The sequence below is a fragment of the Lepus europaeus genome, chromosome 16 (assembly GCF_033115175.1).
Source record: "Lepus europaeus isolate LE1 chromosome 16, mLepTim1.pri, whole genome shotgun sequence".
In the NCBI taxonomy this organism is placed as follows: domain Eukaryota; kingdom Metazoa; phylum Chordata; class Mammalia; order Lagomorpha; family Leporidae; genus Lepus; species Lepus europaeus.
Window position 1 is genome coordinate 86,558,304 of NC_084842.1, and position 16,689 is coordinate 86,574,992.

Consider the following 16,689-nt stretch of genomic DNA (forward strand, 5'->3'; position numbering starts at 1 on the left):
TGAATGTGAGCCATTCTAACCAGGGTGAGGTGAAACCTCATTGTGGTTTTGATTTGCATTTCCCTGATTGCTAGTGATCCTGAACATTTTTTCGTATGTCTGTTGACTGTTTGGATTTCCTCTTTTGAAAAATGTCTGTTTAAGTCCTTGGCCCATCTCTTAAGTGAGTTGTTTGTTTTGTTGTTGTGGAGTTTCTTGATCTTTTTGTAGATTCTGGTTATTAATCCTTTATCAGTTGCATAGTTTGCAAATAATTTCTCTGATTCTGTCGGTTGCCTCTTCACTTTCCTGACTGTTTCATTTGTCATACAGAAACTTCTCAATTTGATGTAATCCCACTTGTTAATTTTGGATTTGGCTACTTGTGCCTCTGGGGTCTTTTCCAAGAAGTCTTTGCCTGTGCCAATATTTTGCAGGATTTCTCCAATGTTCTCTAATAAATTGATGGTGTCAGGTCGTAGATTTAGATCCTTGATACATGTTGAGTGGATTTTTGTGTAAGGTGTAATGTAGGGGTTTTGCTTCATGCTTCTGCATGTGGAGATCCAGTTTTCCCAGCACCATTTGTTGAATAGACTGTCCTTGCTCCTGGAATTGGTTTTAGCTCCTTGATCAAATACAAGTTGGTTGTAGATGTTTGGATTGATTTCTGGTGTTTTTATTCTGTTCCATTGGTCTATCCACCTGTTTCTCTACCAGCACCAGGCTGTTTTGATTACAACTGCCCTGTAGTATGTCCTGAAATCTGGTATCATGATGCCTCCAGCCTTGTTTTTATTGTATAAGATTGGACTCAGTAGGTGCCCGGACACTGGAGGCTCCTCGGAGGCAGAGGTGGAGTCTGTGGTCTGCTCACCCAGCCTAGTGCCTGGCTCATGTCCATGCTCGGCAAGCACTGAGTGGGAGAGTGACAAGAAGGACCATGTGACAAGAAGGACCATGTGACAAGAAGGACCACGCGACGAGAAGGACCACGCGACGAGAAGGACCATGCGACGAGAAGGACCATGCGACGAGAAGGACCATGTGACAAGAAGGACCACGCGACAAGAAGGACCACGCGACGAGAAGGACCATGTGACGAGAAGGACCATGCGACGAGAAGGACCATGCGACGAAAAGGACCGTGCTGAAACACTGGCTGTAACACTTGGCAGGGATGGAGCGGCTCCTGAATGTTAAGCACATTGCTAAGCATCGCCTCATTTAGCTCCCAAAACACAGCTAAGAGTTTGGAGCAACTGCACGGTCCTCATTATATACACAAGAAAATTGAGAAGTGGGAATATGACATAACCTGTGGTCACATAGCTAGCAAGTGGAGGGACAGGAATTTAACCCCAGCTGGTCTGGCTCCAAAGCCATGTTCTTGGCCACACTTCAGCACAGGAATTTTCCAGGTGCCACGTAAATGCCACAGCCAGATGTGCCAAGATTTTAAGCTGCTCCAGTGCTCGAATTCTAGGTGAGGAAGAGAAACTTCTAGAACTGAATCCCCCTACATCCTGGTTGCCCAACCCAGCGGAGCATACAATAGTTACTTCTCCTTGTTGGTTTGGTCCCTTTGTCATTATATGGTGACCCTCTTTGTCTCTTTTTACAGTTTTTATCTTAAAGTATTTTTTCTGGTGTAAATATAGTTATTCTTGATCATTTTTGGTTTCCATTTGCATGGAATATCTTTTTCTACTCTGCCCCTTTGAGTTCATGTGTATCTTCACTGGTAAAGTGAATTTCTAGTAGAAATATAACATTGGATCAAGTTTTTCATTTTTTAAAATTTTTGTTTTATTTATTTGAGAGGTAGAGTTATAGTCAGAGAGAGGGAGAGACAGAGAAAGTCTTCCATCTGCTGGTTCACTCCCCAAGTGGCCACAATGGCTAGAGCTGAGCCAATCTAAAGCCAGGAGCCAGGAGCTTCTTCCAGGTCTCCCACATGAGTGCAGGGGTCCAAGCACTTGGGCCATCCTCCACTGCTTTCCCAGTCCACAAACAGAGAGCTGGATCAGAAGTAGAGCAATCAGGTCATGAACCATGAACTACCCATATACAATGCCAGTGCTGCAGGCGGAGGCTGAACCTACTACACCACAGCACCAGCCCCTGGGTCTTGTTTTTCAATCAGTTCAGCCAGTCTGCACCCTTTGATTGGTGAATCTGACCCATTTACATGCAAAGTTAATAAGTAATTAACTAGTCCTATAGTAAGACCCCTTGATTAGGTGTCCTACAATACGGACCCCAGAAACACAGACTCCACTCCAATCGATGCAAAGGCAAGAGGAAAGTTTATTTCATTTGCAAATGGGCCGTCTCTGTATCACCCTCTAGTGTGATGCAGGGAGAGAGCGGCCCCGAACATCAGCTTTACTGGATATTTAAAGCTTAAAACCACAGCATTAGCATATCTAGTCGTGTTACAATTCCATTGGATATGTTAATGGTTACTGGGTAAGGGGCTTGGGATGGGGGTAGTGCGGGCAGTTTCTTCTTATCAGCTTAAGCAAGCAGGGCGGGTACGGCAGTAAAACCTTGGTATGTCATAACAGGATAAGGGGTTGGGGACATGTCACAACAGGATAAGGGTTGGGGAGTTTCCGTCCTTCCTTATTCTAAAGATATCGCATGCATTGCAAGCTTAGCCAACTCATACAGAAGCAAGAAAATGCAGTTAGCCTCAGTTCCTCCATTTTGTCCCTCAGTTAGCCCTTTCACTATCATTAAAAAAAATCCATTTACTGTGAATAGCCTTCCGTTCCTTCTAGTTCCACCTGTTCCCATGACCCTTGTTTTATCTGTTTTGTTCCTCTAGGTGGGACTCCCTTCAGCATCTTTTATAGTGCTGGTCTAGTGGTGATGAATTCCCTCGGCTTTTGCTTGTCCTGGAAAGTATCTATTTCTTCTTCATTCAGGAAAGATAACTTAACTGAGGAAAGTGTTCTTGTTTGTCAGTTTACTTGAGAACTCGAATACATCATTCCATTCTCTCCTGTAAGGTTACTGTTAATAATTCTGCCATCAATCTTATGGGGGTGCCCGTAAAAAGGACCTGCTGCATTCCTCTTGCACACTGGAGAATCTTCTCTGTGTGGCGCTTAGGAGAGTCTGACTGTAGTGTGTGTGCTGGTGATCTTTTCTAGTCGTGTCTGTCTGGGGTCTGGGCCTCCTGTGCTGGGATGTCTGTCTTTCTCCACGCTGGGGGAGTTTTCATCTATGATGTCATGGAATAGGTTTTCTAAGCCCCTCCTCCTCTCATCACACTCAGGGATCCCCACAATTCAATTCTTTTCCGTTTAAGGGTATCCAGAGGCCGTGGGCGATGTCTTCATTTTCTTCTTTTTCTCTATTTCTGGGGACTTCTGTCATCAGGTTCATGTCTTCTTCCTTCTCCTTGATCTACTTTGTGGCTGAGACTTTCATTGCATTTTTTATTTCATTTACTGAGTTCTTCAGTTCTAAGACCTCTGGTTACCTTTCAGAATCCCTCTCTCTGCCGAATTTCTCATTCAGAGGCTGCATTGTTTTCCTGATTTTGAGCTCTCTGCATTCTCCTTGTCTTTTTGCTTCATTACAGCCGTTCTCCTGAATTCTTTATCAGGCATTTCACTGCTCTCCTCTGCTTCGGAGTCTGTTACTAAAGCCTTAGTGTGTTCCCTGGGGCATCAGGCTGCTTTTTCATGCTCCCTGTGTCCCTGTTTGATTTTCCCACAACTGGCAGACTGGGTGTTGTTACCACTTTTAATGACTGGCTTTCCTGGCAGAAAGCTTTGTTCTGGGGCTGTGTCTTCAGGTATCTGTTTGGCTATTTTTGTCTTTATTTTTTTAAAAGATTTATTTATTTACTTGAAAGTCAAAGTTACACAGAGAGAGAAGGAGAACCAGAGAGAGAGAGAGAGAGAGAGAGGTGTCTTCCATCTGCTGGTTCTCTCCCCAAATGGCTGCAATGGCCAGAGCTGAGCTGACCCGAAGCCAGTAGACAGGAGCTTCCTCTGGGTCTCCCACATGGGTGCAGGGACCCAAGGACTTGGGTCATCTTCTACTGCTTTCCCAGGCCATAGCAGAGAGCTGGATGGGAAGTGGAGCAGCTGGGACTTGAACCGTCACCCATATGGGATGCCAGCAATGCAGGTGGTGGCTTTACCCGCTACACCACTGTGCCAGCCCCAGCTATTTTGTCTTTATTTCCACTGGATGCTGTAGTACAGGCTTTCTGTATCTTCTTCCACAGCAATGGATGGCAGGGCTATAGGAGAGGGGCTGCTCCTCTCAGACCCAGCTGGGGTGTGTGTGTCTCAGCAGCAGATCATGGAGCAGGGGTCTGGCATCACAGGTGCACTGGACCTCTGTCCACTCTGGCTGGGGTTGTGGGAGTGCTAGCTTGGAGTCCTGGAGGAATTGCTTGGGTTCCTGTGTTAGTGGGGGCATGGACAGGGTTGCTGTGGAACTAAAATATGGCAGGGCCACATGAATCCCTGCAGTGCCGGCCCTGGGTTTCTGTGCAATGTCATGAACCCACCTACCTTTTCTTCTCCCAAGCAATGACTCCCTCTGGGTTATAGGCCCTGACAGCGGGGGAGAAATGGAGTGAGCAGTCCTGTGGTTACCCACAGTGAGATGCTGGGTCACATCCAGAGTCACAGCCTGCCCAAGACCACGCAGCATGGAGCAGCAGTGGACTTGTAGCCTGAGGCCACTTCAACCAAGCACAGGTGGTGCTGGCTGAGATGTCCCACAAAGTCTCCACGTGGGACCAGGGCGGGTCTCAGGGCTTTTGTCTATAGGCACTGGCCTGGGTGCAGGGACCACAGGTTTCTGCCCAGAGGTGATTTTGCTAGGTCCAAGATGCAGTCCTACGCCCCCTTGGTGCCCTACTCCACCGTGGCTGCAGCCTTGCCCCTTGCTATCTGCCCATGGTTGGGGGAGGAATGGAGAAGGCAGTCCCTTGGCGTCTCAGGCCAACAGCAAGCCAGGCTGCACCTAAGACTGCGGCATCAGGGCCCTGTGCTGTCTTGCAGATGCACACCAGATCCGCAAGAGCCTGGGGGTGAGCAGGCAGAAACATTGGCTGCCTCCCTGATGGCACAGGTCTCCCCCTGGTGCCCAGCAGGTATAGAGGCTGGCTGTGAGTACCAGCCTTGGCACATGGGCTTCTGGTCTCTCTCTGGTCCTGGATCTCACCACACTGGGGCTGGCACTGAACTTCAAGCCAAAGCCCTGCTCTGCTCACCTGTGGTTGAGAGTCTCACTCCTTCCTCTGCCTGAGGTTGGGGGCCATTTGGTGGATGCAGTCCCTTGGCTGCCCAAGCTGATGCTAAGCTGGGTCACACCTGAGTATAACAATCACCAGGCCCTGCGTGCCTTGGGGTGCCAGACTGTGCAATGCTGGCAGTGTTGCAGGCTGAAATTGTTAGCGAAGATGGGTGAAATGGATTCTTGCCTTCACACAAGGAAGAATTCAGATGTGAGACAGAGGGGTGGTAAGCAAGGCAGTGAGGTTTAATGGGGTAGAGCACCCTTCAGAGCAGATGGGCACCTCTCCAGACAGGGTCTAAGAGAACTGGGGGGAGCAAGGTTACAGGGCTTGACAGAGAAAATACACCCGACAGGCCAGGCAGGCAGCTCAGGGGACAGCGAGAGGCGAGCGCACAGTCTCTAACAGGCTGGGCTTATAAGGGAATGGGGTCCAGTTCTTCCCAGCATTTCTCCTCCCCTCCTCCCTCTTCTCCAGGACAAAGGGTTTGCTGGGTGTGAATTAGCTTCAGTTCCTCCCAAGGTTTTATTAGCCAGTGTTGTCAGACTAAGTAGCCCACTTGGCTCCGAGCAGAGGAGATCCCCCTAGGGTGCCCTCCTTTGGGACAGGCTGTGATGGACAGTGTGTAAAATCCTGGGCTGCTTCCAAGGTGTGCTTATGAGCTTCCCTGGAGGCTGTGTTTTCCTTAGTCCCCTCTCACACTCCTAGGATAATTGCTAACTTCCTACCTAACATAATGGGTCTATCCCACCAGGAACCGGTCTCTGCTGACCTACAGGCTGCATCTATGAGCACAGGCCTGGGCATAGAGGCCTTTGGGCTTTATGGAGAGCTTAGCACACTGGACCTGGCTCTGAGCTTCAAGGCAAAACCTTAAGTTCACTTTCCCTCCTTACCCCCCCCACCCCCACTCCCAGCCAGAGCTGGAGTCTCACTCTATGGACTGCTGGGGGTTGGGGAGAGATGGTGCAGGAAATCTGTTGGCCACCTAACTAAAGACGGACCCTGGAGCCCTGGGCAACTTCAGGTTTCACTGTAGCAAGTCTGGTGCTGGGCTTCAAGGCTGAGGTCTGGTCTTTGTCCTCCCTCCCTCCCCAAGGCGGGGGGTGTCTTTCCAGGCAGAATTCCCTGGAGCTGGGGGAAGGGTGATGCAGTAGCTCATTCAGCACAGTGTCTTCTTACGATGCTAAGCCAGGCCCTGTGGCCCCTCTCCTGGCCTCCTTGTCCTCGTGAGGCTGACTGGATGCATGAACGCCGCTCATGTTGGTGTCTCTTTGGGGAGATCCCTGCAGCATCTCACTCGGCTGCCATCTTGTCCCGCCTCCAGCCTGTCTTGTGGAGGTTTTTAAGGCGATTTCTGGGCATGTGCTGGGACTTTAGAAATTGATGTTGGTGCTTCCATTGGAAGAATTTAAGGTGTATGAATTATAGAAAAGTGTAGACAATTGCTCTTTGTTTTATTCAAATAAAAAGCTTTTGAGATAAAACAATGAAATAAAAATGGGGCTTTTTCTTCAGTACCTGGCAATATTTAGATTTAAAAAATCCATTGGGGCCGGTGCCATGGCTCAACAGGCTAATCCTCCACCTTGTGGCGCCGGCACACCGGGTTCTAGTCCCGGTCAGGGCGCCGGATTCTATCCCGGTTGCCCCTCTTCCAGGCCAGCTCTCTGCTATGGCCCGGGAAGGCAGTGGAAGATGGCCCAAGTGCTTGGGCCCTGCACCCCATGGGAGACCAGGAGAAGCACCTGGCTCTTGGCTTCGGATCAGCGCAATGAGCCAGCCACAGTGGCCATTGGAGGGTGAACCAACAGCAAAAAGGAAGACCTTTCTCTCTGTCTCTCTCTCTCACTGTCCACTCTGCCTGTCAAAAAAAAGAAAAAAGAAAAAGAAGAAAAATTCATTGGAAGTTTCTGGAAGCAAAAGCAGCAGAGTTGCCGGTGTGGAATGGCACAGGTGCGTCGTCTCGTTTAATTCCCAAAACAGTGCTGAGAGGGAGGGACTGTTGTTACCGCCGCATCGTGGGTGAGAGACTGAGCACGCGGGTAGCGATGGTCAGGTGTCCTGTAGGTGGAGCTCAGGTTGACCAGAAGAAAGGTGTGCAGGCTTGGTATCAGTGACACTAGGGTGTACCGACACTAGGGGCGCTGTGTTCACAATGCAGTTTGGTGCCCCGCTGAGACCCAGACCACAGAGACTTGGAGGAAAAGCCTGTTTTCAAAAAGTAACTAATGAACACATGAAGAATGTTCATAATTCAATTATTTTCACTTTCACATGACTGGACAGTTACCCATGAAGTAGAAGAATATGCCTGCACTTATGAATGTTCGTGAGGGAAAAATATTAACATTACAAACTAGGTCAGTAAATTATTGACTTTGTAGATAAATTCTCAATCATAAGCAGTGCTTCCATACCATCCACCATGGGTTTGTTTTAAAGATTTATTTATTTACTTGAAAGGCAAAGAGAGGGAAAGAGAGAGGAAGAGAGAGAGGGAGGGAGAGAGAGAGGGAGATGTCTACAATGGCTGGACCTGGGCCCATCCAAAGCCAGGAACCAAGAGCTTCTTCCAGGTCTCCCACATGGGTGCAGGGGACAAACGCTTGGGCCATCTTTCACTGCTTTCCCAGGCTCATTAAGCAGAGAGCTGGATCAGAACTAGTGCAGCCAACACTCAGATAGCACCTGTCTGGGATGTCGGCACCACAGGCAGCAGCCTTACCCACTACACCATGTTGCCAGCCCCCACTAAGTTTTTTTAACTAGTTAGCAACCTTACAGCAAAGTGGGATGCTTGATGACTCAGCATGTATTTCCCACCTGTTTCTGGCAAGAAGTTGAGAAAAATGAGATGGGGCCGAGATGGAGAGAGATGGAGGGGACAGGATCCCTCCGTCTGTACCACTTCTCGCCCTTCTATAAAGTCATAGGAGGTGGAAGGGCCTTACTTCCTAAATCTGGCTCGAGAACGTAGTGCTATGCCCTCGCTCCCAGCTTAGTACTAAGGTATTGCAGATACAGCTTGAGCCAGGCGTTGTCATTAAGAGTTATGACACAGTTATTGCATAGTCATCAGGAAATCTAAGGCCAAGAATGCATGGTGCCTCCCCCAAATGCCCCATCCATACACTTTTGTGCATCCCAGCCAGACCTAGCATTGCTCCCACAGACAGAGGCCTCCCCCAGCCTGTGTGGCCCAGCAGTGCAGCTGGCCAACACACTTCCCAAATAGCAGCCCTCAGCCAGTGCCGCCAGAACTCCCCTGAGCACCTGCTCTGTGAGGAGCTCGGCTGGGTGACACTGGTCGCCTACGGTGGTAGCTCCCCAGTAACATGCCCCTGTTCCTGCTGGTGTGTCCTTGTCAGAGAACAGCACAGGCTAAGATAATGAGACAGCAGACAGGATGCAAGACAGACACCAATGCGGGTCAACCCAGAGACAACACGATCCGGGGCTCATTTGCAAAGTTTCAGCTGCGTTGATCTAGCAGGCAGCAGGGCTGAGTACTGCGACACGAAGAGGACCCTGTGCAGTAACCGCTGGAGGCAGCCAGGGCACCACACCCTCTTCTGTTCTCTGAAGTGAGAAGCGCAGGCTGTGGGGTCAGAGGACCCAGCTTTGGCCTTACCCTGGGTACTCAGGCGCAGGACTGGGAACTCGGGCAGGGCCTGGCAATTTCCTGGAGTCTCAGTTCCCTAATCTGTGATGACAACAAATCGTAATTTGGTCGCGAAGAAGGACTCAGTGAGCTGTGGCATGGGGTTCCTTGTGATAATCCCACACATACAAGGCCCCCATCAGCAAATTGCAATGAAGGCATTCTCTCGTCAAAGTTCTATCTGAGGAGAGATCACCTTCAACTGCCTTTAATTTGGAATCCTGTTGATGGGAGTGAAGCTGCTACAAGAAACATCAGCAACTTGCCTGAGAAAACCAACTTTCAAGATTTTAGGTAAACACAGTCATGCTCAGCTTTGCTACAGAATCTCCCTCCCATGATTACCTAAGAAGATGAAAGAAAAAAAGTTATTTAATTTAAAATAATACCAAGAAAGGGCTGGCGCTGTGGCTCAATAGGCTAATCCTCCACCTGCAATGCCGGCATCCCAAATGGGTGCCGAGTTCTAGTCCTGGCTGCTCCTCTTCCAGTCCAGCTCTCTGCTGTGGCCCGGGAAGGCAGTGGAGGATGGCCCAAGTGCTTGGGCCCTGCACCTGCATGGGAGACCAGGAGGAAGCACCTGGCTCCTGGCTTTGGATTGGTGCAGTGTGCCAGCTGTGACGGCCATTTAGGGAGTGAACGAACGGAAGGAAGACCTTTCTCTCTGTCCTCTCTCTCTCTCTCTGTAACTCTGCCTGTCTAATAAAAAAATACCAAAAAAGGGAGCCATCACATAGAGGAGAAAGTGGCCAGCAGTAACAAAGCAAAGCCGGCAGCCAGGGAAGGAGATTTCCAGCAATATACACAAGACTTTGAAAAGTCCACGGAAAATGGAATTCAAAGACAAATTTATTTTGGTGCAAAAAAATCTGAAATCCATGCATAGCTTTTTCCTAACCCACACTTTCACCTGAACTTTTCAAGGAGCGCTTGTTTATTCTGCCTCCACCTGTTAGGAAACACTCACCTGAGAAGGAATTCAAAACCCCCCAAAACTCTCACTAACACCTCGTCTTGGGGGTACAGAGACAGGAATGGTGAGTCAGGAACGCTTCGGAAAGATAAGGAAGACCCCTCCCCTTAGCAGTCCTCTCACGGGTTCCCAGGTTTCAACCGTTTCCAAGATTTTGTTGTCATTTGAGGAAACCAGTTAAAGACCACTAGAGTAGAACAGATCCCAGTCACGTCGCCTTCCAGAATCTCCCAGGTGGGGAAGCAGAACCCGGTCCTCCTGAAGGACTCCTGCAGCTGTAGCCAGGTCGTCTCCCCACAACATCCTGCGATTGGTGGGAAAGTTCTGGAAAGACGTGCTCAGACCTCACACTGTGGTTTGCAAGAGCAGACGAATTGGAAGAAGGGGAGGGGAAAAGGTGTCCATGGTGACTCATGTACCATGGCAGAGCAGGGGGAAATCTGGACACAGCAGTGCACCCATCGGGTACCAGAGATGCAGAGCAGTGATACGGGGAGAGCAATGACTTAGGATGCTGGAAGGGGGAAGAAAGAAAAGCAGAGGGAAGAAGGAAGAGAGATTTCCCAGGGCATGCAAAATCTGTGCAGGCATCAGAAGAATAAAGTCACTGGAAAGATGATAGTCACCGAAGGGAAGCAAACCTGATCCTAACAGGAGGATGATCAGCGTCTCTGTAGCACTCAGTCCAACAGGTAGAACCGAGGGTGTTTTCAAGTGGACAAGGTAGCAAGTCCCTCAGATGGTCATGTCACCGTCTGTGAGAAACTACTACAGCGAGCTCAACTGCAAATACACTGTAGCTAAGTTAATGAACTTCAAGAGTAAGGGAAGATTTCTTTAGGGCTTTAAGGAGAAAATGCCAAGCCCCTGAAGGAGAACTATTCAACTGGCTCCAGTCTTCCGTGGGCAGAAGCTTTAGAGGGGACTTTCCTTTCTTTCATTGTTTTAAATGAGCATATACTACTCATAGTAACCAGGAAAAATAAACTAATTTTGTCTTGAAAAACAGAGCAATAAGAGTCTACCGGAAATCCACTCTGTTTCCATATCAAGCTCGTTCATTCTCATTTTACCCTGGTCTGAAGAGACAGATCATGGGAGACTATGGAAGTCAGGCGGGCAGTGCCCTCGGTGAGGGGAGACAGAGGGCCCCCGGCCTTGGGAAAACACTCGGAGGCCACCCTGAAGGCAGCAGAGCGCCTTTCAGTGCGGTATAGTCGGTCGGTGTCTCGCAATGCCTGGCAGCACGGGGGAGTGGTTAAGGCTCATTCTCCAGAGTAACCCAGCATGCAGTCGGCATCACACTGGTGATCTGACCTTGAGAAGATTGTTCAACCTCCTGAAGCCTCCGTTCCACTATATGTAAAATGGAAAAATCAACTATCACACAGTAGTGAAAATTAAACAAAGTAATGTATGTAAAGTGCTTTTCACAGTGCCCTCCACATGATCACCACGTCGTCATCACCGACCACTCCAGCAGCATCACCGTGCTATCATCATCCATCACCATCATCATTGTCACAACCACTGTTATCATTGCCATTAACACCACTATCACCATCATCACATATCATGACCCATCCTCATATCATCATCACCATCACTACTATCATCACCATCACCACCACCACCACCATCATCACCACCATCACCACCACCACCATCTCCACAATCACCATCTCCACAATCACCACCACCACCACCACCATCTCCACAGTCACCATCACCACCATTATCATCACCACCATCTCCATCACCATCACCAGCATCACCATCACCACCATCATCATCACAACCACCACCATCACCACCAGCACTACCACCACCATCATCATCACAACCATCACTATCATCATTATAACAATCACTGTTATCATTACCATTAACACCATTATCACCATCATCATCAACATATCATTACCTATCCTCATCACCACCATCATCACCATCACCAGCATCGCCACCATCACCATCATCACCATCAACTCCACCACCAGCACTACCAGCACCACCACCACAACCATCAGCAGCACCATCACCACCACCACCAACACTATCATCATTATAGCAATCACTGTTATTACCATTAACACCATCATCACCAACATATCATTACCTACCCTTATCACCATCACCACCACCATCAGTAACACCAGCATCACCATCACCACCAACATATCATTACCTACCCATATCACCATCACCACCACCATCAGTAACACCAGCATCACCACCACCACCACCACCATCACCACCATCATTAACACTAGCATCATCATCATCACCATCACCACCACCATTATCACCACAATTACCATCACCACCATCACCATCATCACCACCACCATCATTACCACTCCTTGCTGGGACACTAAGTGTAACCTCTTCTCTGGGGTTCAGCTAACTCGTTATGAGACAGGGCAAATAAGGCAGAGAGGTTTTCCATTATGTTGACAGCATCTAATATGTATGAAGTTCTCATGTTTACAGTATCTAATATGTATGAAGTATTTCTCATGTGCAAGACCTAGGTAGCACTGCATGTAATGCTCTCAGATGCCCCAGCAGTAAGTCTCTACTGTCAGCACTTTACCAGCATGAGAGCGAGTTCCACACAGTCTGAGTGGAGTCAAGGCGTCAGACTTGCTGCGGCCAGAGGCCCAAGTCCAGCCCACGGCACTTGACTGCCTTCTCTGGTTGTGAGGTTGGAGGGGCGAATGCAAACGACAAGGCATCAGCACCGTGGAGCCTGCAGGATCCGCACGGCTGCTTGTGTTTGTCCCTAGGGTGTAGGGGCCTGCAGGCCGAGCGAGGGATCCAGAGGGGAGGCCCGGGAACTCGGTGGTGCCAATCATTTGTTCTTTCGTGAATCCTGCAAACATTTACGGAGCACCTAGCACACGCTCAGAGCTGTGCCACAACCAGCAAGACAAGTCACAGCCCAGCCCTAAAGAAACAGCGAGCTGTGTGGGTGGCAGCTTCGTCCAGGTTCTGCCGCATTGTCAGCAGAGGCACTGCGCTCTGTGGGGTCCATCCGAGCCCTTACAGGTGCTGCCCGGACCACACCTAGAGAAGTCAGAGAAAGCAGACCCCCAGCTCCCAGCCCTGTCAGAACAGCTGTGGACGGACGCCCTGGAGAGTGCTGCCGGGCTCCCAGTGGTGTTGGCTGCAGGACCAACGAGCGTGTGCCATAAACTGACGGCGGCGTGATCTGCACTCCACAGCCCCGAAGCCTGGTCTACCACATTTCAGTGTGTTAACACCGTCCTCACACATCTTAATAGACATGGTGGAAAGAGTCCACTTCCCCCGTCGTAAACAGCACACTGAATCTTCCCCACAATCTAGTGGTGAGCAGTTAATGCAAGTGAGTCTGTACCGATGGTGTACCCAGTCCTTGTCAAAGGAGCCAGGCCGATGGAGACGGTGCCTCCACTGGGGGCTCACTGCTCAGTGGCGGCTGTGGAGACCGTCTGTTCTCAGCCATGTAGTCCAGGGTTGGCCAGCAGCAGGCTGGGGTGCTGATGGTGGAAGTTCGGGAGAGACAGGCTTGCATTGGTCCCACTCTGTGGCTGTGACCCTGGGTTGCTTGGTGCGGTCAGCTTGATGATAAGTTGTTGTTATCAGGAGGGTGGTGCTCACCTGGTGAGCTCTGCCTCCAGGGGGCAGGGGGCTCTGAATTCGGCCCCTCCCTCCCACCCCACTGCCACCATCTGAGTGCCGCCACTCAACCCTTGCCTCCTCCCTGGACCCAGCCCCCTTGTAGGTCGCAATCACTCAGCTCTGCGTAGAAGCCCACAGTGGTGTCTTTCAGCAAACCCCTCTGCTTGGGCCACAAGCGGCAGCTGCACCAGCCCTGCTCTCCTTCCCCTCATCCCGTTCCTCTCGAGCTCCCTCAGCTGTGCAGCACACTGGGACTTGTTCTCGATCTCAACCCAGGCCTTTTCCCTGCAGAGGCTCCACCCAGCACAACGTCCCGGATCTGCATCAGCTGTGTCTTCTCTTTCATCCAGCACCCCCACCAGCACTCCCCAGAGGGCCCTTCCCCGGCCACTGCCAAAGTCAGACCCCCACTGCCCTGTGCATCTCCTCCAGCGTGCACGGCACATTCCATACTCACTAACTCGCTTCCTCCTTGATGAACACGTCGTCTCCACCACCAAGGGGTTCCCCCAAAAGGCAGGGACAGGGATGCTCTCAGCTACCATTGCTGGAGCAGCCCCAGCACAGTAAACAGTGGTTGGCAGTTGATGGACAGAATGACCCCAGCCTAGGGACTTGCAAATGGCTGGGGCCTCCCTAGAGGTTGGGGAAAGTTGGTCAGGGTTCCTCTTCCACTACCTGCCCTGTCTTGTTGGAAATGCCAAGGTGAAGGTCTGATTAAAAGAGCGAGTGATGACTCCACATGAGGATGGGCGATGCAAGCAGGCCCCCAGTAGCCAGGCTGAGCCCAGGTCCCGGGTCCAGGCACAAGGCCCAATTCCTGGTCTCACCAAGCAGAACATTCCTGAAGGGGAGGGTGCAGCTCTCAGGAGGGCTTTTGGAAACTGCAGGTGGTTTGGGTTGTCGGTGTGATGGGGGCACTCCTGGTATCACAAGGTGAAGAGGGACACATGCTGCAGTTGCACAGAGCAGTTCTTCCAAAATGCAGAACTGTCCCCATCCAATGCCATGTCTTCCCTGGGTAACCCGGGCTGCTGGGATGCACCTTGCTCCCATCAAAGGCAGGTAAGGACAGGAAAGCCAGTTCAGCAGGGGCTTTTGGCCTCTCTCAAGCAAAGAGGAGCAGACAAAAAAAAAAAAAAAAGCCTGATTTGGAGGCCAGGGTCTCCAGCCCAATTCTGCCTCTGCTAGACGGCAGGTGGGGATGCTGGAGCAATCACCTCTCTGCTCTTGAGCTGTGTGGTGGCCGATACCGGGCTGCCTCGGTTCTCCAGGAGGTCACACCTGAGCTATGTGGTGGCCGACACCGGGCTGCCTTGGTTCTCCGGGAGGTCACACCAGGAACTTTGCTAACTCTGTGGTCAGTGAGAGAGTAGCAATACGTGGTGGCTCACAGCTTGGCCCACAGGGCACTGGCAGAGCCACAAGGACGAGGAATCCCTCATTTGCACCGGCCAACTCAGAGAAACAGTTTTACACGGCTAGGGCTCTCAGGTGAAGGGTTGTCTGACCCCAACGCCGGCTCCTAAAGCTGTCACACATACAGGCGGCGCCGACTCCTGCCAGGGAGTGTTCCCTCGTGCGTGGGCGGGGTGGGCGGGGCGGGCGGTCCCGTGGCGTCCGGAGGTGGGTGTGGGCGGCATGACCTGAGGGAGTGTTCCCTCGTGCGTGGGCGGGGTGGGCGGGGCGGGCGGTCCCGTGGCGTCCGGAGGTGGGTGTGGGCGGCATGACCTGAGACTCCTGGCTGTCCCTTGCAGGGGGCATCCCGTTCATCCTGACTGGTGAGATCTTCCAGCAGTCTCAGCGGCCGGCCGCCTTCATCATCGCGGGCACCGTCAACTGGCTCTCCAACTTCGCGGTCGGGCTCCTCTTCCCGTTCATCCAGGTAGGACTGCTGCGGCGTCTCCTACCCCTCAGACTCCCACAAAGCTGCAGGGGCAGGAGGTGACCTGTAGGTGCAGGCTGATCTCTCTCAGCTGCACACTAGAGCTGTCGTCCTAAGGAAGGGAGACGCTGCTTTGTCCAAGACCCGTAATCTGCTTTCTCCACGCTTTGCCTTCCAAGAGCTACCCCTCAGCGATACAGGCTGCCTCAGGAGTGGGCTCCCCATCACTGAGGGTATGCAAGGAACCCTAGGTCGGACTCTGGAACCCACAACCTGCTCTCCGTTTTTGCAATGGCACTCGTCACGGTGTTAGATAAATTCCACGTGATGGTCCCAGTGCACACTGCAACGCCACCACCCATGCAACATTCTCACTGTTAGCCTGGCTAATTTAACGTACTTGCAATTAGCACAGCTAACTGTGTGCCAGGGGTGATGGCGGCTGGGAGGAGTGCACCCACATCCTCGGGAATCGGGTCTAGATTCATTTTGTGTAGGTAAAGAATCTGTTCCTCAACTCTCCCTTTAATCCCGCACACAGGAGCCCCTCCGGGTGCCAGGCAGTGTTTCAGGCAGTGGGGATGGAGTGGGGACAAAGCCCGTGTTCTGTGGCCCTGCAGCCACACCAGGGTGGTGGTATTTTGTGGTATTTTAGGCGAGGGGGCCTGTAAGCCCTCTTCAAAGAGGCACCGTGGGTCGGGGTTGGAGTACCATCCATTTCCTCGTCCTTTTTTGGAAATCTCAGAAGTGTGTTGGTATCAGGTGCATCATGGGAATGGCTGCGTCAGCCATGTTGATTTTGTTATGATGACATAATGGTGACCTAAAGGCCATTGCAGTGGTGCAGCCATATTGGCTATTTCTAGTTGGTGCTGGTTCTAGGTTGGGAAAGCACAGAAGTCGTGGTTTGCACCACATGGAAGCTGGGGTTCAGGGCTTGGCAGTGCACTGAGAGGGGGTTTGGGTGGTGCAGGGAAGGGGCATGGCTAGAGCAGGCAGGTGCAGCGGGGTGATGCCGCCACGCCTCAGCTCCTCTCTCCAGGGCTTCCTCCCTGCCTGCACCCCCTCCACAACTCCCCTCATACCTCCCCGTCACACCGTAGCGTGGAAGGGCCCATGTGTTATCAGTCGGGACCAGCAGGTTGTGCTGTCAGAACCAACAGCCCCCTGGAGTCAGTGGCTTTAAAGCATCCAGAGCTGTGTCTCGCTCTCGCTAGAGTGAGAGTAGACTGCCCCAGGCTTCCTGACCC

At 51.3% G+C, this 16,689-nt stretch overlaps 1 protein-coding gene across 1 annotated transcript in view; it reads left to right on the top strand.

The window, feature by feature from the left end:
• Positions 1-16,689, top strand: part of SLC2A9 (solute carrier family 2 member 9) — a 148,442-nt gene that overhangs the window by 110,780 nt on the left and 20,973 nt on the right. The window contains exon 14 of the mRNA XM_062213468.1: positions 15,312-15,439. Within this exon, the coding sequence (XP_062069452.1) occupies positions 15,312-15,439 (128 nt within the window). The remainder of the gene's footprint in view (positions 1-15,311; positions 15,440-16,689) is intronic.